The 27,570-nt window shown below is 40.8% G+C and overlaps 1 protein-coding gene across 5 annotated transcripts in view; it reads left to right on the top strand.

Annotated features, from left to right (window-relative positions):
* The window catches only part of HIVEP1 (HIVEP zinc finger 1), a 122,504-nt gene that overhangs the window by 56,314 nt on the left and 38,620 nt on the right, over nucleotides 1-27,570 (top strand). For all 5 annotated transcript variants that reach the window (XM_033051985.1, XM_033052003.2, XM_033051993.2 and 2 more), the window contains one exon: nucleotides 13,247-13,300. In XM_033051985.1, coding sequence (XP_032907876.1) covers nucleotides 13,247-13,300 — 54 coding nt within the window. The remainder of the gene's footprint in view (nucleotides 1-13,246; nucleotides 13,301-27,570) is intronic.

The raw sequence follows: 27,570 nt of genomic DNA, 5'->3' as shown, positions 1-27,570 counted from the left end.
TTTCATTGTTTTAGTCGAGTGTCATTCTGATAATCTCTTCTCCCACCCACTGTACTTTCCAGAAGTCATTGTTTCAACAAAACAAAAAAACCTTACTGTAAATTAGTTAATAGAGTTTGATGTAATTCTTTCTACTCTGTTGTGGCACAGGGTTAACTGATGTAAAATCTTCATGCTAAAGACCAAAAAAAAAATTTCTTTGAGGACTTGAAATTCTTGGATGCTCGTTTTGGCACATGGTTGTTAACGTAAGCTCCCTCCAGGTTGAATTGTTCACTTCCAAATGCAGGATCAGGATATTGTGTGCAGCAGCTCACTGTGGCTTTCTCCCCCACGTTCCTCACCGCCCCCTCATCTTCAATCAGACAGCACAAAATTGAGCGTGAATTCTAAATAAAACAGAGAAAAAACACTTGGGTGATGTTCACATTGCAGAGTGCCATCATTTCGTAGGTGTTTAAGAAGTAGCTCATTAATTATCTTCCTAAGCTTGCATGTACAGAAAGAAAATTTCACCACTGAGACTAGAAGAAGAAGGGAAGAGGGCTGGGTTTTGGATTGCTGTAGATTTTACTTGTTGGGGGTTTGTTTTAAAGAATTCATTGTTTGTTGTTCCATAGCAATAGGCACTGTACTTCTTGTGGGATGAGGTGAATGTGAATAGATCTATATAATTTTTTCTTTATCTTTCAAAACACTTCGTAGCATAACAGTAATACACTTAACTATTTGCATACTACCATGCTTGTTTTCTATTCTTTATTTATTGAACAAAACCTTATCAGCTACTTGTAATAACTAGGGGGTTTTTGTATAAAAGTCAATGAGCTAAATTTGCAGTGTCAATATTCCAAGATTTTTTTTTTCAATAGCTGATTTATTATCCAAGGGAGCTTGGAGATAATCAAAAAAGAAATGCCACATACTTCAGCCTCCTTTCCTTTATTTCCTGGGAGAGAATGTATTATCTTTCTTGAAGGGGAAGAGAAACAGCATTTCACGGGTTTTTTTTATTCATATTTGATGCTGATTACCATCTAGGGCAAATATTTTAAAAACTCCCAGCCCTCCTCGAAGAGAGAGAAAGAAAAACAGTTTTGGTTGGGACTCTGCTTTGGAGGATTGATTAAAGATTTCATTATTCTGTTCCCTTTTTCTATAAATTCAGTTCTTTGTTTTTGCTCCCTTTTACTGGATTTATATGGTCTGAGCAATTTTGACGTCTTGCAGAGGTCAGGAACAGGGGCAGTGCTGTCCATGTGGGTCAGCCAGGGTGGGCATGGTGCCTGTGGGTAGGACCCAGGAGCAGGGAGGCAGCAGCAGTGGTTGCCCTAGGGCCAGCCTCCCCTTTGGCTCTCAGAGCCAGCTGGAGCTGGAATGGAGGAGGAGAGAGACAGAGCTGGCTGTGCTGGAGACAAGTTTTAACAAGTATTTTGGGACCAGCACAATCCTGCTCCAAGCAGAAATCTTCTTGGAGAAGAGAAGCAGAAGGGAGCTTGGAAATGGCTTGTATGGTTTGTAGGGTAACCAGATTGGTGCTTAAAGCCAAGCACAGCCTCAGCAGGCTGGTGTGTGGTTGTGACCAGAAATTATCCCTTCATAATAATGTGAACTGTCCTTTCAGTACCGAACATCTCCCTGGCACGCCTGATTTCCTCTTTGAATACCTGCTGATTGGTCCCCTCCTTCCCCAAGTCATTCCTTGGGGTGTGTCTGGGAAAATTTGGATGATGTAGGTAATCACTGCACAACTAACTTGCTCTGCTTAGGGTCTGCCTAAACCTGAGTAGGGCATGATCAGTTTCTGGAAAGATGGTTTATCCTCACTCCTGCTGGCTTTGTCAGGAATAGCACATGGGTTGGAAAAGACCCAAGTGCTCACTGGGATACTCTAGACCTAGCTTTTGATTCAGGTCTTGAAGGAGAATGGAAACAGGTAGAAGAAAACAGTAAAATGAGTCATTGAAATGAGGTATTGGCTTAATATGTATATTTATTGCCACCAGTTTATAATTTGCCCAGAGAAAAGAACACGAACTCCCTAGGGCTGCTTGGTTTGTAAGCCTCTTAAAGTGGCTAAGCCCCTGTTCGTGGCTGCAGCACACTGTCAACATGAAAAATGTCGAATCTTTGTGCCTTTGCTGAAGTTTTGTGTTTCAGGTACACCTAGTTCTACATCAGCTTGTATTTATCTAGTTTTTCATTTTAGGAGTCCTGTTTCTGATGATGTTTTTTCGCCTTAAAGCTGCAGCTAGTAACATTTCATTTGGCATGTAAAAGTCAGGGCAAAAATAGAAAATTGCTATGGAAAAATAAGCTTACAAAGTCTGTAGAGCAAGGTCTAGTATAGCAAGTGAATTGTGGATTTTTAGGTTTTATGGTTTTTTAACACTAAGACTCACTGATGCCGTTATGACGGTTCATATGTTAGACTGACATTAGGGCTTGGTAAGTTCTTGGAAAAACAAGTAAGCTAAAAATGAGATACCTTAGTCAGGTTAATGAAAAACTTTGACTTTGCATTGCATGTTTAGTCATGTTAAGAGAGTGATTTTGAATTTGAAGGTGTGATTTTGCAGCCCTGTTGGAAGGGGATTTACCCAATAGCATAAAAAGGTAGCTGCCCTTCAGTATGTAAAAGCCCCAAGCTGTGTGTTAGAGTCGGTCCAATTATTGTGGTATTGCACGAGGATGCTCCAGGCAGGAACTGGTGAGGAAGGAGTGGGCAGGGTGGCTGGAGGTGGTGACCCGGAGGTACTTTGTACTTTGGGCCGTACATGGTGGAGGGATGACAGTGTTTGGGTCGGATGGATTTTAAAGACGGGTTGGAAATAAGGGCAAGGCTTTAAAGGCTTTAAAGAAGACACAGTATCAAGTGAACTCCCCCAACATACCCCAGCAGAAAAATCCCTTGTGAGTAAATTTACTGAGAGGCTGATATTTACACATTTTGCAGTCAATACCTACTCCTTAGCAGACAAACATTGCCTGCTGTTTTACAGTTAATAGAAATGTACCACTGTCGATTCCCATTCGCTTGAGTGATCCGGGAAAAGAGCAGGAATAGTGAAGTGACATTGTGGCTGATTTGATGGAAGTTATCAAGGGAGGTGAAGATGAAGATGCAGATGAAATTGCAAAGGATTTCAAAATGACATTAGGTTGCTGTGCAACCAAATTGCAAAAATGACAAATGAAATTCAGTGCAGATAAATGTGATGTCCACAGGAAAATTATTCAAACTTTTCATTTAAATTCAGTTGCATGTTGACACTTGAGCATGAGATCTGGGGGTCATGTGTTTGTGTGGCAAAGTCAACTGTACACTCGCTAGCTGTCAAAAAGCAAATAAAGCATTGGGAATATTTATGGCAGTAGTAGAGAAAAACCTATCTGTCTTGCTAGCATCTGTGTTGTGCCTTCATCTCTAACAGTGGGATCGATTCTGATGTCTTCCTTCTAATTGTCTTTCCCTTCTTCACTTCCACCTCCAAAGAGGATAAAATAGCACTGCAAAAGCTGCAGAGATCATAAGTCTATTGAATGGCTTTTGTGTAAGGAATGACTTGAGAAGATGAGGCCATTTGAAGTTTGAAGAAAGATGTGAAAAACTTACATGGATTCAGTATAAAAGCTCCCAAGGATTCAAATGATACTTTGAGAAAACTAATGTAAGAATAATCTGTGGGTTTAAAAACAGCTTCTAGGGTTCACTTCAGAGCTGCCTGGTTTCAAAATCTTCAGCTGACTCTTCTGCTTATGCTGTCAGCTGCTGTTCAAAACAAGGACTGCATTTTGGCTTGACTTGCAGGCTTTTGATTTATTTTGCTTTCTTGTTAGTGATCTTTAGCCACCAGTACTATTTATTGTCCATCTTAAAATCAGATAACTGTAAGAACTAAAGTATCCAAAGTCCTACTAAAGATCTCATATTTTAAACCATTTCTATAGTCACTTTAGAATCTCAGTAAAGAGATTATTTTAAGGTATATATGAAGCTTAAGAAAATTAATCTCTGATTAAACAGGGTTGTTGGTGCTGTAGGTTCCTTATGCTGAATACATCTACTTACCTGATGTCTGCCTTGTAAACTTGATAGTGTTTGAGGAAATCCAGAAATAGAAGAAGAAATTACAGAGAAGTTTGACCCCTCCGAGAACTTGCAGAAAGCCTCTACACAATTGTCTCAGGTGATGAAACACCAATAGTGTTGTTCTACCTGTTGAACCAGTTTTGTGCCTTTCCGTGTTGGGCAAGCCCTCCCTCGCCAGCCATGCAGCTGAGAACAAGTGCTTTTGGAGTACCAGAAAGATGCATGGAAACTTTTTCCCCTGTTTGGCTGGGGAGTGGCTGACTCCACTGTTTGTTGCTTTGGTTAAAGATCTGTATTTGAGAAAATACAAAATTTAATAAGATCTTTTGGGCACCTCGTATTATTATTTTGACATGCTTCCAGTGAATGGAAAAGTTGTCAGTTAGGTTTGTTGGTTTGGTTTTTTTTTTTAATTGTTTCAGTTATTTCACTGGCATTTATTGTATTTCTATGTCAGACTCTAAAAAATAAACAAACAAACAAACAAATAAATAAATAAATATGTGTATATAAATACCATTGAAAACCCCACCTTTTGCCAATTTGAGGACAAAAGATCATAGGCCAGTAAACCTGCCAAGGAAGGGAACCTGTCTCAGCGTAGAAGGTATGAAGGTGCTCCTAGCTGCAGCTTGGAGAAGGTGGCAAAGTTGAGCTAGAGCAACTCATGGCTTTCATATTTTAACTTCTAGCACTGATATTGGGTTTGATATAGAAAAAACACTCAGAAAGCCAAAACCAAGCCTAGGAACAGTGAATACCCTAGAGGCTGTTAAGTAATTATTATGCAGATTGTAGTGATAATAATCACCCTGTCCTAGGTAGGCAGCTGAAATTTGGCAGTGGGGCAGAACAATGCCTTAGGATCAGCATAGCAATGGGGTAATTATTGTGCTAGATGGCTAATTAGGAGCTATGCAAATGGAATGCAATCAGTACTTGTGTCTGTAATTCGGTACCAGAGGGAGACAATGTGTGAAGGAACTATCTCTGGGGACTCAGCTGGGTGCTTTCAGAAGCATCCACAGGATGCAGGATCACCTGGCTTGGTGGGGCAGGTGGAGAAGGAACTAGCCATGGCAAGTGCCACCCTTGCCTGTTGGCTTAGGCATGGTGAGAAGGTGCCAGGCAGGAGGTATTTCTGAGGATACTTCATCTACACTTCTGAAATTTTGTGCTTGGCAGCTACTGTGCCTCTCCTCACAGGTGCCTCACTGTTTGCTATATCCTTCTGTAAGGCAACCGTCATCCAAAAATTCTCTTCCTCCCCACCCCCTCCTGTGCTCAGTTTTCAATGACTTTAAAAGCCTCGTAATAAAAATTCAAATCATGTAAACAAACAAACAAACACGGCTCCCCATCACAAATAAATGACACAGGGAGAGAGTTTGGGTTCATATGTAAAGTGCCTATGTAATTTATGCACATACTCCTTGCCAACCTCATCAGGAGCCCTTACCATATTTGAGTAATATATGTGATGGCAAAGATAAAGCCATTATGTATTTAATTTATATACAGCCTTTGCATTGACTATTTTATTGTATATACAGTACAACAGATCATTGCTGATACAAATTTAAACTGGAGATTGTAGATTGTATTTTCAAATATACAAGCCTCTTTTTTTCTTAAAATGAAGAATAATAAAAGGAGGATTTTCATTTTCTGTTTTCAACAGGGTTATATAAAGTATCTGTCATGAGTTCTTCATTTTTAAATGCAAATAATTATATATGGCAGTGAGTATGATGAGCATTCAAAGTTGACATTAAAATGAAAATGCATCAAATTTTTCTGAAAAACTGATCAAACAGGTCATTAGTCAAGGTTATAATGAGTAGTAGAACATTTTAAATTGTTTAAAATCACATTTTAGATGTTTTAAAAAGTAGTTTATAGTTCTTAATAGGATGACTGCTGCTGCATCACCCTACTAGTTGTTAAGAGTTTTGAATTTACATAATTTTTAAGAGGTCTTTTTTACTCCCTCTCTTACAGATGTACAAACAGTCTTCAGACCTAGTAGTACTGGACAAACTTGAGATTTAATCTGTTTTACCTTGCATTTTTGATAGGCTGGGGACATCTGAGCTATCAGTCATCAGGCTCAGCATTTGGCAACTCACTAAGCCGTGCTGCTGTGATTCTTTAAGCCCCAGCTGGAAAGGATAAACCACAAAACAAACCATACACCAAAAAGTGTCGAGTTCCCACAGTGTGAAACTACAAAGATGAAGAGACTGTCTTTCCTCATCGGATCTCTTCCTTTTAATTTTAAATGTTCCTCATTAAACTGGAAAAAGGAAATGTATGGGGACAGAAGAGTGGTTTCTAATTAACAGTAGATTTAAATCTGAGTGCGAAGAGTGCCTCGTCCAGTGGGTTTCATGAAATGCCTTCTTACTGCTGTCTGCCAGCTTTGAAGGTGTTTGCTTTGTGGCGGCAGGGCGGTGCTGGAAACTTGGGGCCATCAAAGGCATCCTCAGCTGCCTGTGTCTGCCAGCCCTTGCACCCCTGGGTGCAGGGTCCCCCCCTTCAGCAGAGGGACAGCGCTGCCATGCCCAGGGTGCAGTCATGGCCCCGACTTGGCTGGTTGGGTTTCAGGTTTGGAGGCTCTCCTGTGGTACGGGGACATGCAGGGGCCTGCCGAGCCTCCACACTCCCCGAGGAACGGAAAGGCAAGAGGCAGCATCCCACTGGCTGCACCACCTCCCAATTAACCTAATGGGCTCCTTGTACAGACAAGACTCTGGGGTTTTGGGTTCTTTTTCTTTTTTATTTTTTTTTCTTAATTAGCTGGTTATAGGAAGTCTGGGATTCATCTCAGTTAACCAAAAGACATTAGGACTACGGTGTTCTTGTTTTGGCAGGTTGAAAAGAGCTTTTCCTCCTTTTAGCAAAAGGGAAAAACAAGCATCACAGCCCCCTTGCAGTGGAGCGTGGGCGCTTCTGCATGCTCCCCAGTCCCAGGTGGGTACCCGCAGCTGCAGGCAGGGTGCCTTGGGATTAAAGACTGCCTCCTGTGCCAAGGGAACCTACCATCTGGGAAATGCTCCAAGCTTCCATCATCTTTGCGTCCTTCATTGGCTTCATGTGGCTGTCCTTCCTGCCCTGCCTGTGCTACATTGGCACTGCTGCTTGGAGCATGGCTCTCCCCTCTGGGGGAGATGTGAAATGGCTCAGATGTCATGTGGGGCTGAGGTCCCATCCTCTCTATCAAGTCTGATCCCTGGAGATGTTCAAGATGCCCCAGGTCAGATGAAGCTTTGAGCGGTCTGGTGGAAAGTGTCCTTGCAGTGGCTGGAGGGGCTGGATCTAAATGATCTCTAAGGGTTCTTTTCAGCCCAAACCATTCTATGATTCATAAAATGTGCCACTCTGCACCACCCATCTGGTGCTCAGGATACCTTTTTAATTTATTTAATAATAAATGCTTTCAGGCACACTTCTCATCCAATGAAATGTGAAGCACTCTGTTACTTGCACATTAGCCTGGTAGGTTTCAATAGTCTGAAGATGGATATTTCCATGCAGGGACTCAGCCTCTTTTCACTTGCTCTCTGAATTTAAGTAGTCATGAAAAATGCAGAATTTTGTACTTTTATCAATGTTTTTCTTAAGCTGTGCACACCCCTCTCCCCCCAAATAAAAACCCACTGACAGAATGTTTTCAGTAATACTGCCCAGTGCATATAGACTGATTGCATTAATTTACTTCAGCTGACTAATATTTTGTCACTTTGATTTTATTTTCTGCCTCTGGTCTAGATGATCAATGCAAGAAAAAATAATTGAAGTGGCATCTTTCTTTGTGTCCATCTTAAAGCCAATGCAAAGTGATTTTCTAAATTACTTTTCAAATGTCTTCTGATGCAGTAAGGTAAGAGAGTGTGATTTATGAGAAAGCAAGAAGAAAATCTGCTGCCATCTGAAGCTGTTTTGCAGGAGGTATTTTTAGTATGACTCAGACCTAAGGCCTGAGAATTGTTCTTCTCTTTAACTGAAGGGAAAAAAATATACTGATATTTTCCTTCCAGTTGTTTTGATTAAATATTTGAAGATATCACTCTGGCCTTTCAGGCAAGATACAAGCTTGTATTTTTAAAAGTTTTGATGTCATAGCCTGTTCTCAGCATCCAAAATGGTTTAAATCTGCTAGTTTTCCACTTACCTACACAGAACAAAACCAGAGTATTTGTGATTAAAAAACCAAACACAAAAAAAAATTTTTATTGTTTTAGAGCAGCAATTGTACATCTTAGACAAGAAGCCAAAAAAATTACCCTATTTGCAGTGATACAGACATACAAATATTTGCAATGAAAAATACTCCTGTTTGGGTGTTTTGTTAAAGCATAATAAACTTTTTGAACCCACCACTCCCCTGTAATCTTTCCTGGAGGCTTAAAAGTAGGTCTTCCTCAGTGACTTCATTCCTCTGTCTGTTGTCATTGTATGGGGTGGGGTGACTCGTTCAACAGGACAAAGTCATCTCATTATGCTGCTCTGGGGACAGTTGTGAGCAGAAAAAAAACCAAACCCAAAAACAGAGAGATGAAAAAACCAAAACCCACAAACAAACACCCAACTAGAAAATATATCATACTCCACTTTAAATTGCTGTCAGAAGTTACTGGTTTTATATTTTGCCAACTTCACACTTTTCAGTATTTTGACTTTCCCTGCTGAAATTCCTAAACTTTTATTTTCTTTAACTCACCATATAAGTAAGGCCTTTAAATCTTTCTGAAAATTTTTAATGCATATCTAATACATAGAATGCTAGACATATTCAAGGTTTTATATATTAATGGGATAATATCTTTGAAAAAAGCCTTGTTAATTGCATTTTATTTGTGAATTAATTAAAATATGTGAGGTTATGTCTTTCAGTGAAGACCAAAAATAGAGACTGTAAAGCTGTTGAAAAATCTGGTTTATTTTTTTGTTTAAAACCTCACCACAGCACCACCATATTTAGTTCAGACTGTTGGTATCCTTGTAATGATCTATCACAGTGGGAGGTGTGTAAAACAAGAAGCATATTTTACTGCATGCCAGTCTCCTTCCTTGCAGTCCTAAAAAGCACAGTTGCATTATATATTTAAAACCTCAAGGAATTTGATCATATTTCCACACAGCAGATACCTACTGGGAGAGCCGTGTTGGGCTGTGTTGGAGAATAAAATAAAGAGGTTTCATGCTGGAGTAAGAAAAGCCATTGTAGACATGTTGTTTCATTTTCTTTTACACATATGCAGGTCTGTGTTTGTATATATAATATAATTTATAAATATGATGTATAAATAAAGCTATTATGTGATGCTACTTGTGGCTTGCATTTTTGTGGCATGCACCAGCCTGGGATAACCAAGAGCTGGCTCTGTGACTTGTTGCACTGCTGACACATAGAATCTCCATTCTCTACAGTGATGCATGTGATGATTTCCTCTTTCATTGCACCTCCACATTTTCCCCTGTAGTAAGTGCTTGGTGAGAAGTGTCCCATCTTCAGTGAGAGTGTTTCTGTCACTGTCATTTGTTTCTAGATGTGTGCTACTCCAGGAGGCTGTCTGCTGAAGGTTGGGGCCATTAGGATAGGTCTTATAGTAAAGTAGTCAAGATATGTACTATTCTGGCACTTAGGGGAAATGAAGAGGGTGCCATAGCTACCATGTATTAGAAATTTCCATTAGTTAAATGGATTTCTCTTATCCTAGTATAAGTAGATAATATTCTAGTGATAAGGAAATATTTCCTTTGTAAAATGTTCAAGTTAGACAGTATCATAGTTTTAATTCTGAAATAATACTAAACCAAACAATTATTGGATTGGATAATATTATTTGCAATTAAATAGAGAATTTCTTGGTTTTCAGTTCCTCCTGGGCTTTGCAGATGATTTTTGTGTGGGCTGTTTTTGCTTATAAAGCATTTTCAAAGGTGTGTACCATTAGAACACCTATAATATAATTATGACATGGTATGTTGTCTGAAATAATTTTCCTTAAGATGTTTGACATACAGCTAATTTAATGGCACACAGGAGAAGGGGATGACTGGATAATTTAAATTTGATGTAGTTAGCAAGTTATTGCTGGCGGACGTGCGAGTTGGCAGAAGACCTGGGGAGGCTGCCTTTTGGTGTTGCTGGGGTACTTGGCTCTAAGCCTGTTCTTGCCACCTGCTCCACGGCCCTTAGGGATAACCCAGTTCTTCCCTGCAGCCTGAAACACAGGGTTTGTCAGGCAGTTGCCTGTGTAGGATCTGTAGCTGTAAAATGTGGCGGGGTGGAAAGCAGCTGCCGCAGATTTTGTATGATGGCTTGGACGTGCCTTGGTGCAGTAGCCAGAGCAGGTAGCGTGTGATGCTGGCCATCAGGAGGATGTAGGCCCTAGCAAAACATTTAGCCCAAACTGATTTTAATACCCACACCTCATTTACAGTCCAGATCACTGCTTTTGGTTTCCAGCACCAACACCAAGGTTTTTCAGTGTTCTCAATGTTCAAAACTGTTCTGCACAGAGATACCTCTGCAGGTATGAAGAAATATACACAGCAAATATAACTCCTTGGGGAAAACATAGAGGAGAGGCAGGAAGTGTAGGAGACTTTCTGGCTGTGTACCAAGCACCTGTTTACCTAGCTATTATTTCTGTTATCTGTGGTTCTTTGTTTGGGATTACAGTCGGACAAAGAACTGATGGCAACTGATTTTTTTTTCCAATAAGAGAGACACAGTATCCAGTTAAGGAGATCAAAACCTTTAATCTTTCTGGCAATCTCATGTAGCATAATTCCAAAATATTTAAGTAGTTTTTCTCTAAAAAGTAGGATGATTGTGAATTTAAATGCATATATTTCTTGTAGCATTTATGTGAAATATGCAGATAATTATTTTAATAATAAAACTACAGTTGTCTATGTACTTAGGTGTAAGTTTTGTTTACAAAATATTTACTCTGAGAGCAGAAACACCATATATTGTGTGTTAAATATATCTCTAAGCATAGGGGAAGTGAGCTTGAGAGCCAAACTCTAGGTTTGATTTCTTGTTACCTTTTGGTAAAACCTACAGTTCCATTTATGTGGATAATTTGCTGATATTTATTTTTCTTCCTGTGTGTTCACATATTTTATGCGCTCTCTTACATCTTGGTAAATTGCTTATTCCATCACCTTTCTGTAAAGCCACAATCTGTGTAAAAAACATGTAAGATTGCTAGATACATTTTCCTTTATTTGTATTAGTGGTACATATAAAAAATAAAAGATGCTTTGTTTATGTTTCCTTCTATATTTTTTTGGAAATGTTCCTTTACATCCCTTTCTATAGAAAAAATGTATTAAAGCATTTTGTATTCCAGTTGTAGTATTTAATCCAGGAAAGTATTAAATATCAAGTTTTCTGTATTTAAAGTAACCTGAATAACTGATTTGGTAAAGAGAGGGTGAAGGATTGTGCTCTTTTTGAGTTGTGTTTGTCTTCAGCAACCAGTAAGTCAGTACAAAAGAAAATGTGATAAAACTTTCCTTTAAATATGTATGTGTGTCTTCACTAACCCCAGGGGAAGCAGAAAGAAATTAGACTTTTAAAATTGCAGTGGTAGTCTTTTTCATGAGAAGCTTTGAGAGTCTGCTCAGTTAGCACCCTTGTGAGATGTACTGGTTCATTCTCCGGGACAATGTACAATGGAGAAATTACTGAGCTTTCATGAGAAAGGAAACCTGGTACTTGTTCTGAAAAACCAAAATGCAGAACCAGAGTGAGCTTGACAAAACTCAGTATTAATAGCTGCAAGAAGGGTTTGATTCAGTTATAATTATTTGGTTCTACTGAGGAAATAATCGAGAAACAATATCTGACTTCAACTGTGAACAATTGGTTCCAACATGCTTGAGTGATTCACCTGATAAATAATAGAGAAGTCATTTAAAGCCACTTATTAAGAATTGTGTTGAGGAAAGAGCCATTTTTGAAACCTTGTGTTGTATAGCAAGGCTGAGTAAAAGTCAGACTGAGTAAAGCCTCCATGCTTGTAAAGAAAAAGGTGAGCACTTTGCAGAACTTTTATCCTCCTCCTGTGTATGGCAGCCATGATGTCTGGCATTTCTTGAGTTGTACCAATAGTCTGAGAGCTTTAGGATTACATTCTGTTCTTTCAATTTAGTCCAATAAAAACTGAACCTCACCAGGGGAAAAGAAGAAAAAAATAATACAAGGAGAAAAGGTTTTCACAGGTATTTTAGAAAATTATCGTTTACATCTGAAAGCCACATTCCAAGCTCAGATCTTGGTCAATCAGGCCTTAATTTGATGCTCAGAACGTCCAGAGAGAGAGCTCAGCCTCTCCCAGTGCTGCTGTTTCTTACCAACACAACCTTTTATCCTGATCCCACTCAGAGGACTATTTGCTACCAAAAGAAAATTGATCTCAAATTTTTGTTCATTCCAATTGCACCTTTTCTTGCTTCTTGCTCTGCTCATGCAAACATGAACACGTGCAGAACAAGGACCCCTTTTCCATGGGACCTTCTGTGTAACAGCAGGCAAAGCACATCTCTCCTTCCAACACCAGCATGTCTGAGGCGGCAGCAGGTGAACTGCAAAGACAGACTGGGAGTGCTCCTGCTCTCTGTGTGTGTGTGCATTTCACAGAGGAATAAGGTGGGAGCTACCACTCGCCCCCGATACTCCCATGTGAGACTATTGGCTCCATTGCTTCACTTAGCAAATCCTGTTTGCTGTTCTTGCTATGTTTAATGCATCATTGACTTGCTCTAAGCATTTTTCAAAAATGTATTACAATACTCTGTAATGCACCATAATACCTATTCCAAAGAGTCCCTTGACTGCACACATTATTATAGATGGTAGGAAGCTACAGTGGGATTAGCTGTTGACTGCAGATCCGATGCCTGTGCTTTTCTTTCTGTGGCTCCATGTAATTTAACATGTCAATAGCCTCCCTGGTAAAACATGATAAAATTTTATATGGCTGTATTACTCATAATGTACCTCATAGTTACACATAAATGATATCACTCCTAAATATAAACAGACATTTCAAGACTGATTTCAGTAAATGACTTACTACAATCTTACCTTTTTTATACATGTATTTTAATAGTGATCTCTCTTTCTTGCAGACAAAATTGAAGAAGCACAAAAACAACTTAATGGAACAGAAGACCAACAGAGAGGTAATAACATCTCCCAAAAAATAAAATAGAAAATAAATAAAGTATGGTGATCTTAGAGGCTGGTCCAAAGTTTTCCTGTGTCAGTGAAAAGACTTGGCTGGGCTGGACACTGGATGAGGGCCCAGGCATGTCGGTTTGCAGATCAGGGGCTGTGTCCCACTTCAGCTGAGACACAAAGGCTTTGTTTTAACCACTCAAGTAGCTGCCCTGACCTTGATGACATGACTGAAGCTGTAGCATCATGGACATGCACACTGCTGACCACAACCTGTGCTAACCCTTGGTTCATTATATGATTGACCTAGTCATCAATAACTGTACTTGGTTTATGGTGAGCAATATGTGATGGCTTCCAACAGATGTTGAGGAAGGAGACTGTTCATCACAGCTGATTTTAAGAAACAGATGACCTGTGGCAGATTTAATCTGTTTGTTAGAGCTTAGAAAACTGGTGCAAAGTCGTTGCATTTCAAGAATGGCTGACTGCAGTGATACGTTTGGTTGTGTGATAAATCTCATCTGCATGCCATGGGGATGCCCAGACATGGAGTGGGGAACCCAAACAGAACTTTGCCAGGTTACTAGCGGGCCCATCATGGGAGAGGCATGAGAGGTCATCTCCACAGCTCAGAGGAGCACAGGGGCAGGAAGAAACCCAAATTAAGGACTCAGAGAAAGAATGATCCTGCCCAGCCTCCTCTCAGGCCTGTGCCTGCAGAGCCCCAGCCTGTGTCAAGGAGTGAAACAGTCATTCTGTGCAGTTGGGGAACACCTCTGCAGTTCACTTTTTGGACTAACAGTGTTGCTGGCTGGGGGTGCGGGACACCTTGGGGGATGCATGGGAGAAGCTTTTGGGGATTGTGTTATGCTCTGTACCAGCAACTGGAGTGGGGCTGCAACCCTCTGGACTGATATGTCTAGGTGCAGCAACTGAGGAGTCTGGGATGCAAGGGTGACTACTGGGCAGGCTGAGTTTCTAAGCCAATCTATTGGTGAGATCCACCTTGGATGCATAGATATATTTCCATTAGTGGACCTTTGCCCTGCTTAGCCAAATCAAGGAGCAGGCTGAGGTAGGAGTGCTCAGACTGTCTGTCCAGGATCTGTGTGCCCATATGTATGTATGAATGAGGGGTGTGTGTTTGATTTGTGTATATGTTCCTCTTGGGAAAACATTTTAAACCGGTTGGACCTGGGGGCATGGAGCAGCAGCTCACTTCTCTTGGGCTGCTGGATATGGCAGATGAGATAGTTTCTAGTATCTGGTGTTAGTGCTTTGGCTTTTTCTGAGTAGTCATTCATGTCTTAGTTGTAGTGAACTACCCATCTGGCTTGTGACACCTCTGTGAACAGTGTTGTAAATTGTTGATGCTCTGTCCTGGAAGGTTTATTATCTTTCAAAACAATAAACTTCAAAACTTTTTGAAGATTAGAGGGCAGAAGACATACCCAAGCGAATCTCAGCAGGGTCTCTCTCTTCAGCCCAGCATTTGGCCTCCAATGGAGGGAGTAGGACATACTATTTAAGGACACCACATAAGCCTGGCCACTTTCTTTACCTCTTCCCCTTATGAAGTCTACGCACATTGAATTTAGGGATGTCTGCCTCATCCCTTTATTATCTAGACATTCATGGAGCTGTTATCTATGAGTTCAGTTGATTAAATGCTGTTTGCAGCCAACATTTTCTGGCAGCAGACTGCAGTACTTCACTCGCAATGACATTAAAAATACGTGATTTTTTATTTTCTCCTCAGTTTCCAATTTTTCTTCCATTTTCAACAGGTGTGCCCTAGTTCAAGCACTGTGAATCATTAAATAGCAGTTCTGCACCTTATCCACTGCCTTCATGATTTTATAAATCTTGTCCATATTTTGCTCAGCTTTCTTCTCTCTGAAATTGTAGCTGGTTTCATATTTCAAGATCTTTAATATAAAATGTCTCATATGGGTACCAGGACTGTGATGTCGCTCTATGTATTTGTAAAAGGTAGAAGAGATAAAATATAAGTGGCTACATAGCAGACCTTCAAATGTTTGCAGAGACTTTGAAACAAACTAGGCATTCTATTGAATATTTCTTATGTATTTATATTTGGTATATCATAGATAAGTGGTATTGTCACCAAACGTGAAAATCTTGGCACATAAAGTATGGCTGTGTGTTCTTATTGCTGTTGGTTTCGCAAAAGTAATACTGCTCTGGATGATTTTTTGGGATGGACATGTTCAAGCTGAAGGCCAGCTAACCTCTGCTTTCAGGCATTTGTTCTCATTTGTTGTGTGGTCCAGTAACATCTTTGCATAGAGGAAGATAAATTCTCTAGGGTAAACTTAGCAGTGTACCCTGAAAGGGATGAGGTTACAATGTTTTATGTGATGGTAGCGCTCAGCTTTCAAGCATCTCAGCATCAAAGAGAGATTTGACTTAATTTTTGGCCTCTGGCCTAAATTCTTATGGCTGGAAATTGAAAAATAAATTTTTACATTGAAAACTGATATAGAAATAACTGAGATAATAAAGTTACTCTTTGCAAATTAAAATTGTCCTCTGCCACTGTGGGGTTTTTTAGTTTCTTAAATGCCTGAATACATCACATTCTTGGTAATATGAAGTAAACAAAATTATTTATTTGAAGCTTTAGACTATGAAGGCTGCTGAAAAAAAGAAAATACATGTTTTGAGCTAAACAAGTAAACAAAAATATGCACATTCACAGAAGTTACTGTAAATCACAATCCAGTGTATACAGATTCATGTGAAGTATGATTGTACATTTTTCCTCTTGGTTAATTTATTTTGGTTTTCATTTCATCTAGATTACTTTAGATTTGTTTATTTCCTATCTGAAATGATTAAGAAATGTAATTTTGTTGGATATATCATAAGTTAACTGCTGCTCTGTCAGAGGAGCTGTCAGTAGCACAATGTATTTGTGGAGAGGAGTTTCTCATAAGTTTATTCATGCTGAGTAGCATTGTGCACTAATCAGTCATAAACTTTATACATGTGTGGGATTTAAGTTGAATTTAATTGACTACAGAAATACATATATTTAACACCTCATGTTGTCATTAGCTATATTAATCCAAGTAAGTGCAAATTGGAGTTGGACTCAAGCACAGATGACACAGCAAATGGGCAGACATAGTATTCAAGTGTGCATTTTGGTTGTTTAGTATAAAGTTTCAACTGCATTTTTATTTTTTGAAGCGACAGTTCACAAATTATTCAAATGACCTTGATTCAAATAACCTCTTGAGACCAGAAACATGTTCATTAGGGGCTGTGCTCAGCTTCCTGCTCAGTGAGTGTGCAAGGTAACTAATTCTTGTGTCTTTTCATTTTCTCTCTGCTGCCCATTTGCCATTCTGAATTTTCAGGAGGAGAAATTGCTTCTCCTTATTTTTGCCGGTATCTCCCAACGCTTTTTTACACCCTACTTCGGGAGCTGAATTTCAACTTCTGACACATGTACAGGGTTTAATTAGATAGAGAAGGTCTTGCTCCACATGCTGTTCTTTAATATCTGGAAGGGATGATGAGCTTGAACTACACAAAATCTCTCCTTGAGAATGCAGTGAAAGTTCTCTGTAGTGTGGGACTCAGTGGATATTGTGAGCTGGAAAGCATTCAGGTGTATACAACTGTTTTATCTGTGATCTGCCAGTGGCCATCCTCCTAAGAAAGCTGTTCCAAGGATATCTCTCTGTCTTCTCCCTTCCAGACAAATTGAGTCAAGTTCTGTCAGATTTGTGATCACCACAGAGGCATCTGATTTGGTCATCCTCAGAAACAGTCCAGCCTCTGAAGTGCTGTAAGCGTTTTGTTTCCTACTGTATTCATCAGAGCAGTTCTTTGCCTGTCACAGCACTCTGGGTCCTAGGTACACCAGCACCACCAACACCGTCACTGCGCTCTTTAGGACTAGTGGAACTAACTTGGCTGTCTCCATACTTGGTGTCAGCAGTGCTGACTGCCACCTAAATCTCTCTCTCTCTGCTTTTGAAAATGTCCAGAGAACTCAAGTTGGTGACAAACTCTGGCAGCACCAAGATTTGCCAGAAAATGGATGAAATATTTCCAAAAGGACAGTCTCATGGCCTGATCTGTACTCTGTATTGCCTACCAATCCTGGGGTCTCTCGTGCTGTTACGACTCCATCATTTCAGGTAACTACTTCTTGTTTCGTCACAGCTAAAAGGATCAATGATAAATTTCTGGGTAAGATGGAGTATGGATTTCTTTGTTCCCCTTCTCATTCATGGCTATTGCTGTGTCCTCAGACTATAGGGTGGTCTGGGATGGACTGGAGACATGCATTTTTTCATCAGCCTCATTGGAGTTTAGACTTGCAGGCTGTCCTGGTTGTTTGTCAGGTGTGAATTCTTCCCCCTGAATAAGCTGCTGCTTATTGTTTGATCGAGTTTTTCTGCAGTATCAAGGGTTAACCCCCGCTGGCAACTAAGACCCACACAGGTACTCACTCAGTCCCCCCACAGTGGGATGGGGAAGAGAATCACAATAGTAAAAGCGAGAAAACTGGATGGCAATAAAGACAGTTTAATAGATAAAGCAAAAGGCACTCAAGCAAAACAAAACTAATAACTCATTCACCACTTCCTATCAGCGGGAAGATGTTCTTCCATCTCCAGGGAAGCAGAGATCCACTGGCATTTGTCCAGTAACAATTGGCATCTTTCCTCCTGTCCATCTTCCTTCCTCCTTTTCACCCCAGCTTTATATGCTGAGGATGATGCCATATGATCTGGAATATACCTTGGGTCAGCTGGGGCCGGCTGTCCTGGCTGTGTCACCTCCCAGCTCCTTGTGCACCCCCAGCCCACTCACTGGTGGAGAGGTGTGAGAAAAGGCCCTGACACAGTCCAAGCCCTGGTCAGGAGTAATGAAAAAATCCCTGTGTTACCAACCCTGTGTTCAGCACAAATCCAAAACACAACCCCATACAATCATCTGTGAAGAAAATTAGCTCTATGCTAGCCATAATGAGCACATGCAGGAAAAGGGGAGATGGATGTACTGTCTGTACCTATTCAATAGGTGAAATTTTTAACAGATTACTGATTGTCTCTGCAGGTTGCATATGGTATAACAAATCTTCCTGAGCTCATACTTTCAGACCTTCTTAAGGGTATACAGGCATCAGCCAGTCTCTTCTGATTTCTTCCCAGAAACGTATCTCTCTCTGTCTAGCTTCAAGGAAAAACCTTTTCTTTTTCTCTCTCTTATGGATTTGAGGGTTTATATTACATGCTACCTCAACAATTGCAGCTGACTTTATTCCGACAAAGCATGAGAATAGTTAAAGCTTGAATATCACCTTTCCATCAAGGTCTGTACTCCATAGCATGAATGAGGAGGATCCATGTTCTGGTGGCTCAGTTTGTTGCAGCACACCTAGACTCCCCCCAAGAAAAGACAGTGGCATAAATGTCAGAAAGGAATAAGCTGTTACTTAAGTTTCAGATGAGTACGTTATGTTGGTCCCTTGCAGTTTTGCCAGTTCTGATAATGAATACTCATTTTGGAGTACCCACTTGAGTTAAACTTGAGTTAAAGGGTCTGTGCTAAGGTCTATTTAGCACCTATTTGAGTCTGTCATTTGCCTGTCAGTCAAGTTGCTGTAGTTTCTCGCCCCATCCTTTCCACATTGTCCTTAAATAACTTTTTCAGTTTCTTGCCTTCAGCTGGAGATGCAGGAATTTAATACTAAGCTGTTCATTCTTCTGTGTCATCAGTTTCAGATCCTCAGCATAGCTGTTCACTTTCCTGTCTGTGCAGATGAATTTCTAAGTTGCTCTCACTTTTTCCAGAGGCCAGTTGTGGCAGAACTGTCTTGATGATAGCATTCCCCTTCAGAGGTACCACACATTTGTCCCTAAGACAGTATCAGAATTTCACCCAGATCAGCTGTCTTTTCAGAGTCTTATGCTTTGATATTATGGAGTCTCTTCTTGAGTATCTTGAGATACAGAAATAGTGTTAGCAGGTTTGAGAGTTTTGCTTGACTTGATCAGTGACTGTTCAAATGGGCCAGAGGTTTTGTCAGTGCTCACTGAGAAACCAACTCAACAGAACCATTCAAAACCATTCAAAGTTTGGACTCCAGGAAAGTCCAAGCAACTTCTGGGGTGCTGTTGAAGTACACCTTTATTTCCAGCCTCTGTCAGGGAGCTGCCTGAAGTCTCCATCGTCATTTTCAGTGGGTGCTGATCTGTCTCTGAAGCCTCAAGGTTGAAGCAGTGGAGTGGAGTTTGGTGGAGTGGCTCTGTAGTCACTGCTTGTGTGCAGAACGTGATTCTCCATTTGCTTCCTTCAGTCCTGGTATAGCTGTGTGGAACCACCCATGGAGCAAGCGGACCTTTGAGCTGTCGTGCGTAGAAAGAGAAAAGAAACGAGAGATTGCATTCACCACCAAACAGTCTCTGAGATGCACAATCCACATGCACATATGTTCCCCTCCCACACTTGCAGTCCCTTCAAAGCAGTGTGTTGGCATGGAGAAGGGGCAACCAAAATTAAATGCCCTTTACCTTGTTTGCCCATCTGCTGTTTTTTTAACCGGAATATTATTTTTCTAGTAAACTGAACAGCACTGAGATTTGAGTGAGAAGTTTGTCTTTATAAAAGCATGCATGAGACTTTAGTTCACAAATATATGTGCTGCTACAGATTCGTGGTAGACATATTTTGTTTCTTCAGAGTTTGTGCAAACCCTTCCTTCTGTATTATCCCTCTTGTTAAATGAATGCATGTTGTTGACAAAATTATAGAGGGAATTTTATAGAGGGAATTATTATAAATATACCAGCATTCTGGTTAGAAAAACAAATCATTGCATCTGTCTTACTTTAAAGATAGCTGCTGTTTTCATGTTGTCATGTCCCAGCTTACAGACGACTCTCACCAGCCCACCATCTGGCCCCAAAGGAGCAGCCAGGTCCCTTCCCTCCGCTCCCCTCCTCACAGACACTCCCATTCCTGCCTTCTGCCACTACACCTCTCCAAAAAAGCAGGTAGGAGCACTGCATGCTGGTGATGTGCCCTGCTCCCTAGGCTATCACAGAATCATAGAATGGTTTGGGTTGGAAGGGACCTTAAAGAGCATCTAGTTCTAACCTCTTCCAAACCCCCTGCCATGGGCAGAAACACCTTTCACTAGACTAGGTTGCTCAAAGGCTCATAAAACCTGGCATTGAACACAGCCAGACAGCTGCAGTCAATACTGTATTCTTTCGCTTGGGGGAAATAGGAAGTGGAATGAGAAGGGGAGATACCAAACAAAAATCTGGAAATGTGATGCTAAACAATTTGCATGTTTTGATTTATTAGCTTCGTGTGACGTCATCCTCCACAAATGTTTCCCTGAATTTTTCCAGGAGGTTCACAGGCACAGGAGCTCTCGGGATTCTTTGCTGCTGTGTGGTACCAATGCATTATCATTAGTCCAAAACGTTTTCTTTCTGTTTTGTATTTGTAGGAAACTGCATTACTCTTGGGCAAGGTACATAACTGAGATCCAAAATTTCATTTTATTTTTTTTGTCTTTTCATCTTATCTTCAGCAACCCCATGAGCTAGAAATACAGTAATTGTAAAGGGGAGTATATAATCTTCAAAAATTGCAAGTTACAGTAATGTTGGGTTTGTTACTTAATGCTGGTGAGAGGATTAGCTATTTTATTTTTTTGATATACACCAGAACTACCTAGCTTTTACTTTCCAAGTGTTCAAAACTACCACTTAACAGTGAGATTTCAAGCAATTCACTTGTGCATTTTCCTGATACCTGATTTCATCAGGTATTTGTATCTGCATTTATATGTCAGTACATCTAAAAGGTAGTTTATTAAAATTGTTCTCTGTGTGTCAATCTATAAGGCTTTAATTCAAGACTGAAATGTCTTCCTAAAATATTTACATCAGCTCAGACATCTGCGATTGGCTTACTGCAGAAACTATTCGTGTCTATAGCTTGTGTCGTACAAGATGTCACGTTTTCATAAAGTCACGTCTGTTCTTAAAATCTCTGATGTGTTCGCATTGAAGGATTTCACATTGAAGAAACAGTGCTGCTAATAACAACAGTGACAACTTGAAAGGTTCTTTCTGTCTTCAGGCACATTCAATGCAGGGGTTTGTGCCCACAAAGAACAGTGAGAAAACTCTCCTGACTTCTATCGGAACAGAAATAGTCTCTGATATCATTTAACCTCATTTTTCTTTGCTCTTGTCTTCAACAGTTAAGTACATTTTAATGTCCCCACTTAGCCAGTGGGGGCAAAGTGATAAAAATGGAGATGTTTATGTGTTCTGTGCTCTGAGAGACAACGTTAGAATATGGGCTTAACACAGTCAACTCAAAAGTTTTCCGGCTCCTGTAAACCTCTTGTGTTGTGAGTCAATGTCTGTATCTGTTATTTCTATTTTCATTTTCTTCAGTTAGTACATTTAGTTTAGACTACTAGCAGATGAAATCTGCTTGCTATATCCATTGCTGGTGCTAGACATAGCAAGAACTGGTGTTGTTTTGACAGGCAGACAAACAGATTTACAGTTTTAAATTGAAATTCATCCTTTGGAGCTATTGTGAGAACTTGGTTAAAGCATTAATGAGATAATAAAGTAATAGTATTTTGACTTCTCCTGACAAGTATGGCAAATTTTCTGAGTGACAATTCAGCAAAAGAGATTCCAACCTGCAAGTATAATTTTCAAAGGGACATTTTACAAATTAACATTATAAAGCAATCATTGGAAAAGCATCTTCCTGATGGAAGTAAATGGAAAATATCTGTTCCAAATCCACTGTACAGTACATTGTTAAATCGGTGGCTATGTTTTCAGACACACCAATATTTTGAGCTTAGTCCTGCTTTAATGAATAGAAGGATTTCTTTCAACTTTATAGAATCTGAGGCCAGAACAAGCTCATTTTTGTGGTGGGAGGATGCTGAGCTAACAAACTGGCTAATTTGAGAGCATACCTACGCACACACGCGTAGTAAATTCAATAGGGTGCTAATTTTAGCTGATGCGAGCTGGGAGCAAGCCAGTTGTGGAAATGCAAGGTTTTTACTTGTTAGCTTCCTTGTAGTCTGCCTTACATATGAGTAATGAGTGGGGTTTTTTTTCATACTTTCCTGATACTCTTTTAGCTCAGGGAGTTGTTAGTTTCTTTTTGGTCTACTTTGGAAGGGAAAATACAATATATAAATGGATGATGACTGATGAGTTGGATAAAAATGTACCATTCTCTTAATAACTATATGCTTATGGGCTGACCTCAATGAAGCCTTTCCTAGGAATCTCCTTGAACATATGTATGAAAGGGCAAAAAGAAAGAGTGTGCACATTTGTGGATAAAAGGCATGCGAGGCTGGGAGAAGGACTCTGAGTAGCTCAGAGGTCTCAGAATTGGGAGCTTCCCACTGAAGCAAGCCTACCGTGGGGAGATCATCATTACCACCTGCAGCACGACAAAACCAGTTTCCAGAGTCTGGATATTCCTTGGTTAGGACAATCTTCACATCTAGATTTCAGTCAAATGGATTTTTACTCTACATTTGTCCTGTTCACAGCACCATTTAGCCCCAAAAGAAAGACCTGCTGTAAGGGACTTTTATGCTCTTTGCCAAGCCTCCTATTCCTTTCTCTGTCTTTAAATAACGTTGTTAGGTGTGAGCTCTTTCCTGCTCTTCATTCCTAGTGAGTTGCTACAGGCAGTATGGAAATTGCTCCACTTGATCCCTGCTTTTCAAATGAAACATTATGTTAAAGAAATGCAGAGAATGTGACTAAGGAGCTTGTTCTGTTTGAACATCATTATGCGCAAGGATGGCTTAGTTGACATCTTGTTCCTTTCATTTTTGTGTTTTCTCCCCAGACTCCTGTTTGGATATTTTGTATTCCGTGTCTCATCTGGCCGTGTAGCAGTTGCTGTCTGCTGAATACCCTTAGACTGGCTGCTGTTTCATGAGCCTGTCTGTCATTCTGTTTTCATGGCTTTTCTTCTTAAGTGGTGTTAGAGGTGGAAGTTGTTTTAATGATTTGCTAGCCAAATCCTAACTTTCCAGTAACAACTGAACATCATTAAATTGTAGACAGGTACTTTTAGTTATGAAACTGTTGACAACAGTTGACAACAGAGAAGGAAAATTTCCGGATATCCTTGAGCTATTTTAGTTAATTTCTGGCAGTGTACTTGCTTTAACGATTTATATTTAAGCGGCTTTTATTTTTACATGGATAATTAGGTGAAACTGATTTCTGCTTTGGCTTTGACTGGGAGCTTATTAATATGCCTTTTGGGAGTCATCCTGTCTTTTTGCTTGTCTTTGGAGTACCCAGCAAGGAAGAACTTCTCAGGCTGTGATTGCTGGTGATGTGAGTTATCATAGCATTGTCTCGACACTTACTCATAGTCAACATGCTTTATTTTAACATCACTTAAAATGTGATTACTTTTCATAGATTAGTATGAAGGATTCTGTGTAGATTAGGAATATAGAGCTGTTAAAGATCTATAATGCAGAGAGAGCCAGTACATTAATGCCATAGGGCTACTTAATATGGCAAACATTTGATTTTTTTCAGGATGTTTAAAATGCTGTACTATATGCCCTTGCTGAATGTTTATACATTGCCATTTCATGTGTGTAGTTAGGCATTAACCATAGCCTGTGCCATCAGTGTCTGCTGTGTTTGCATTGCTTTTCCTCTGTCTTTCAATGCCAAGTTCCATGAAACTTCTCAGTGGCTCAGCCTCTGCTGGTTTCTTACACCATAATGGTGGGAAATCTCGATCAGTATCAAATTTTATGTTTCATTTAATGTGTGTCATGCTGGGCAGGAAATTAATTCTTTTGGGGGTAAAAAATCCTATTTCATTTTGGTCAGAGATTTTCAGATGTGTTGAAGTGTTGCATTTAATTCCTGTTTGCATATGGATGTTGGAATTTCTCAGTTGAGGCTCTTGGTTACCTCTGTTGTCAGATGTTTATTGCTGTTTGATCTTCATGGTCTTCTTCATCAAGCATGCTGATTTTATGGCTAAAAATCTGCTGGTTGTTACTCTCTTGAGATGCTAGATGCACCAAATGAGACCAAACTGTTCTAAAGAAAGTAATTCTTGGTCTTGTTAGCATAGGGCAGTTATGTCCTTTACACTTCATCAGAAGTCAAGGTTGTCTTGAAGTGAGCCATGACTTGAAAAGGTGCTGCCAGGAAGACTGCAGCTTATCATTTACTCTTTACCTGTCCCAAGGCCAAACAAGGGTTGGCATGCTCTCACACCTGAGATGAAACTGTATCAGGGAAGAGTTTCCTGATAAGTCCAAGCCTGTGCCTAGGGGCGAAGGTGTCTCCCATTCCTTATGCTAAAATGTTATTGCACAATTTATAAAGCTAATCCACTCTACCCTCTGCCCTTGCAATGGTATTTCACCATATGTGAGGACTAGCCCAGAGGACACCTTTGTGTCTGGAATCTTTAAACCTGTCAGTTGCTGTATTTCACTTAGGAGGTTATGTGTGTTCCTGTTTCTTTTATGGTTTGAATTAATGACTGGATCATATCTGTATCATTTCACTGTAGCATCGATCAGTCCAGAGCATTATTGTCCCCTTTCAGCTTCAGTGTAAATTTGCAACTTAAATACTGGTGAGGGAGGTCCTGAAACCTGGGGGCTGATGAGCCACTTGCTCACTCCCTCACCAGCTTCTCTCTCCCTCACAAGAGAAGACCAGTCAGGCCTATTATTTCAGGGAAGCATTACAGTAATTTCACAATTATAAGCCGCACCATTTTGACTAAAATTTTGCCCTTAAACCGGAAGTGCAGCTTACATTCAGGAGCGGCTTATATATGAACAAATTTTGGAAATTTCCCAACCCGGAAGTCCGAACCAGCAGCGACCCTGAGCTGAGGTGGAGCCCGCCCAGCCCCGGGCGGCAGCGGGGCAGTGACAACGCAGCGGCAGCGCTGCCCGGCCCCAGGGGGCGCGGCAGCAGCACCAGCCAGGCAAGTCTCTCTCCCTCTTCCCAGCGGCACCGGCCGGGCAAGCCCCTCTCCCTTTTCCCAGCGGCACCGGCCGGGCAAGCCCCTCTTCCTCTTCCCAGCGGCACCAGCCAGGCAAGCCCCTCTCCCTCTTCCTGGCGGCACCAGCCAGGCAAGCCCCTCTCCCTCTTCCTGGCGGCAACAGCCGGGCACGCCCCTCTTCCTCTTCCCAACGGCACCGGCTGGGCACACTGTTCCCCTGCCTCCCGGTGGCAGCAGCGAGCAGGGCTGGGGCCGCTCCCTGGCGGCCTCCCCAAGAAGGGCCAAGCCAGTAAACCCTGTGATCCCACAATTCTGTTACTATTTGGCAACTTTGTGAAAGTTGCACGCGGATCCTCACTGCGAACGAAAGTGCGGCTTGCAAATTGGTGGGGCTTATTTATGGAGGAAAAATGAAACATTGCCGACACCCCAGAAGTGCGGCTTATAGTCAGGTGCAGCTTGTAATTGTGAAATTACTGTACTCAAAGGCAAGAAATGCTTCTTCCTTTCCTCAGTGTTATTTTCACATACCTTCACAATTCACTCCTGTAAATATGGAATTAGTGGAAACAGTAGATTGTGTAGTTTAAACCTTACCATTTGTGCTAAACATTATTAAATAATATTTGCCAATTCTTAGCAATTGCTTATTTTTTGTAGCTAGCAATATGGGCATTTCTTGGACTGTCTGTAGTTGAAAACCCCAAAAATTCCATATGAGTGGAATGTTTTTATATTGCATTGGTTTTGTTGAGGGACCTGTTAGTTTTGCCGTTAGTAAGATGAAATGTGAACAGAATTTAGTGTGGGATTTGTTTCACGATGGAAGTTGTAAATGGGAAAGGGAATTAAGCAAAAAGGAAAATAGAAAAGCAAATCTGTTCCTGGTGTAGCGAGAGAATGTATCATTGATGTGTATTCTGATCATGATGACTTAACCTGTGGAAGCATGCAAACAGTGTCTTGGGTATGAGCATGAGCAAAAGTACTTCACAGACATGCAGCTTTATCTATTCCAGTCTCATAACAATGGAAATTGATGCAAGCTCTGGTAACTATAATAAAATGGCTTCTATTATAGAGCTGGGACAAGGGAGCACTGTTTCCCACAATATTGCTGTATCTGGGTGAGGTTGGTAAGGTCTGGCTAGGTGGACAACCAGAGGAGTAGTTCAACAGGTACAAATGCATAACCCTGCACCTAGGGGAGGAGGAGCCCCAGGCTGGGGACAGACAGGCCAGAGACGAGCTCTGTGGGAAGGCTGTGGGGGTGTGGTGGGCAGCAAGCTGGGCACCCACCAGCAGCACACCTGGCTGCAGGGGAGACAACAGCATCCTGGGGTGTGCAGATGAAAGCATGACCAGATCAGGAGAAGGAATTATCTACCTCTACTCGGTGATCCTTAGAGCACTTTAAGATACTCCAGTTATACCAGCAACATCCCATTCCCCCCAGTGCAGGAGGAACATCAGAAACCTGAAATGAATTCAGTGTTGAGGCACCACGGCCATCAGGGCAGGAGCATTTGCCCTCTGAGGAGAAGCTGGGGGATCTGGGCCCATTCAGGTGTGAGAAAAGGTGGTTTTGGAGGTGGTTTTCATGTAATCAGATTTCTCACAGTGGAGAATGGTGAGAGGATGAGAGGCAGTAGGAACAAGTTGAAACAAGAGTGATGCAGACTGGCTTGTTCCCTTCAAGGACAGTCAAACAGTGGAAGATGTTGCTCATAGAAGCTGTGTAGACTCTCTCCTTGAAGGTTTTGAATACTTCACACTTCAAAGCCCTATGGACTCAGGTCTGATCCCATAGCTGGTCCTGATTTGAGCAGGAGGCTGGACTAGAGGTTTTCTGAGGTCATTTCCCACCTGAATTGTTTTGTGATGGTATGAAAGACCAGTTTTTAGTTTAGAAAATTCACTCAGTGACAGAGGTACTGGATGTGATTTCTTGGTGTGTATAGATTAAAAAAATATTTTTCTCTACAATTACTTTTAATATATGAACTTGAGAAACACTGATTTTATAGGCTTGCCAGGGTGTGATGGTAGGGGACATTAAAATTTAATTTGACTTTAGAAAAATATGTGCTGTCATTGAAGTTTGTGGCATTCAAATGGGTGCAGGTACTATATATTAATACATGTACACCTTTCCTGGAGCTTGTGTAGGAAATTATGATAAAATAGTCATTCTAGTACAAAAATCTGG

This window comes from Catharus ustulatus, chromosome 1, assembly GCF_009819885.2.
Source record: "Catharus ustulatus isolate bCatUst1 chromosome 1, bCatUst1.pri.v2, whole genome shotgun sequence".
NCBI classification, from domain to species: domain Eukaryota; kingdom Metazoa; phylum Chordata; class Aves; order Passeriformes; family Turdidae; genus Catharus; species Catharus ustulatus.
Note: the sequence above shows the minus strand (reverse complement) of the source record. Positions and strands in the feature narration are given on the sequence as shown.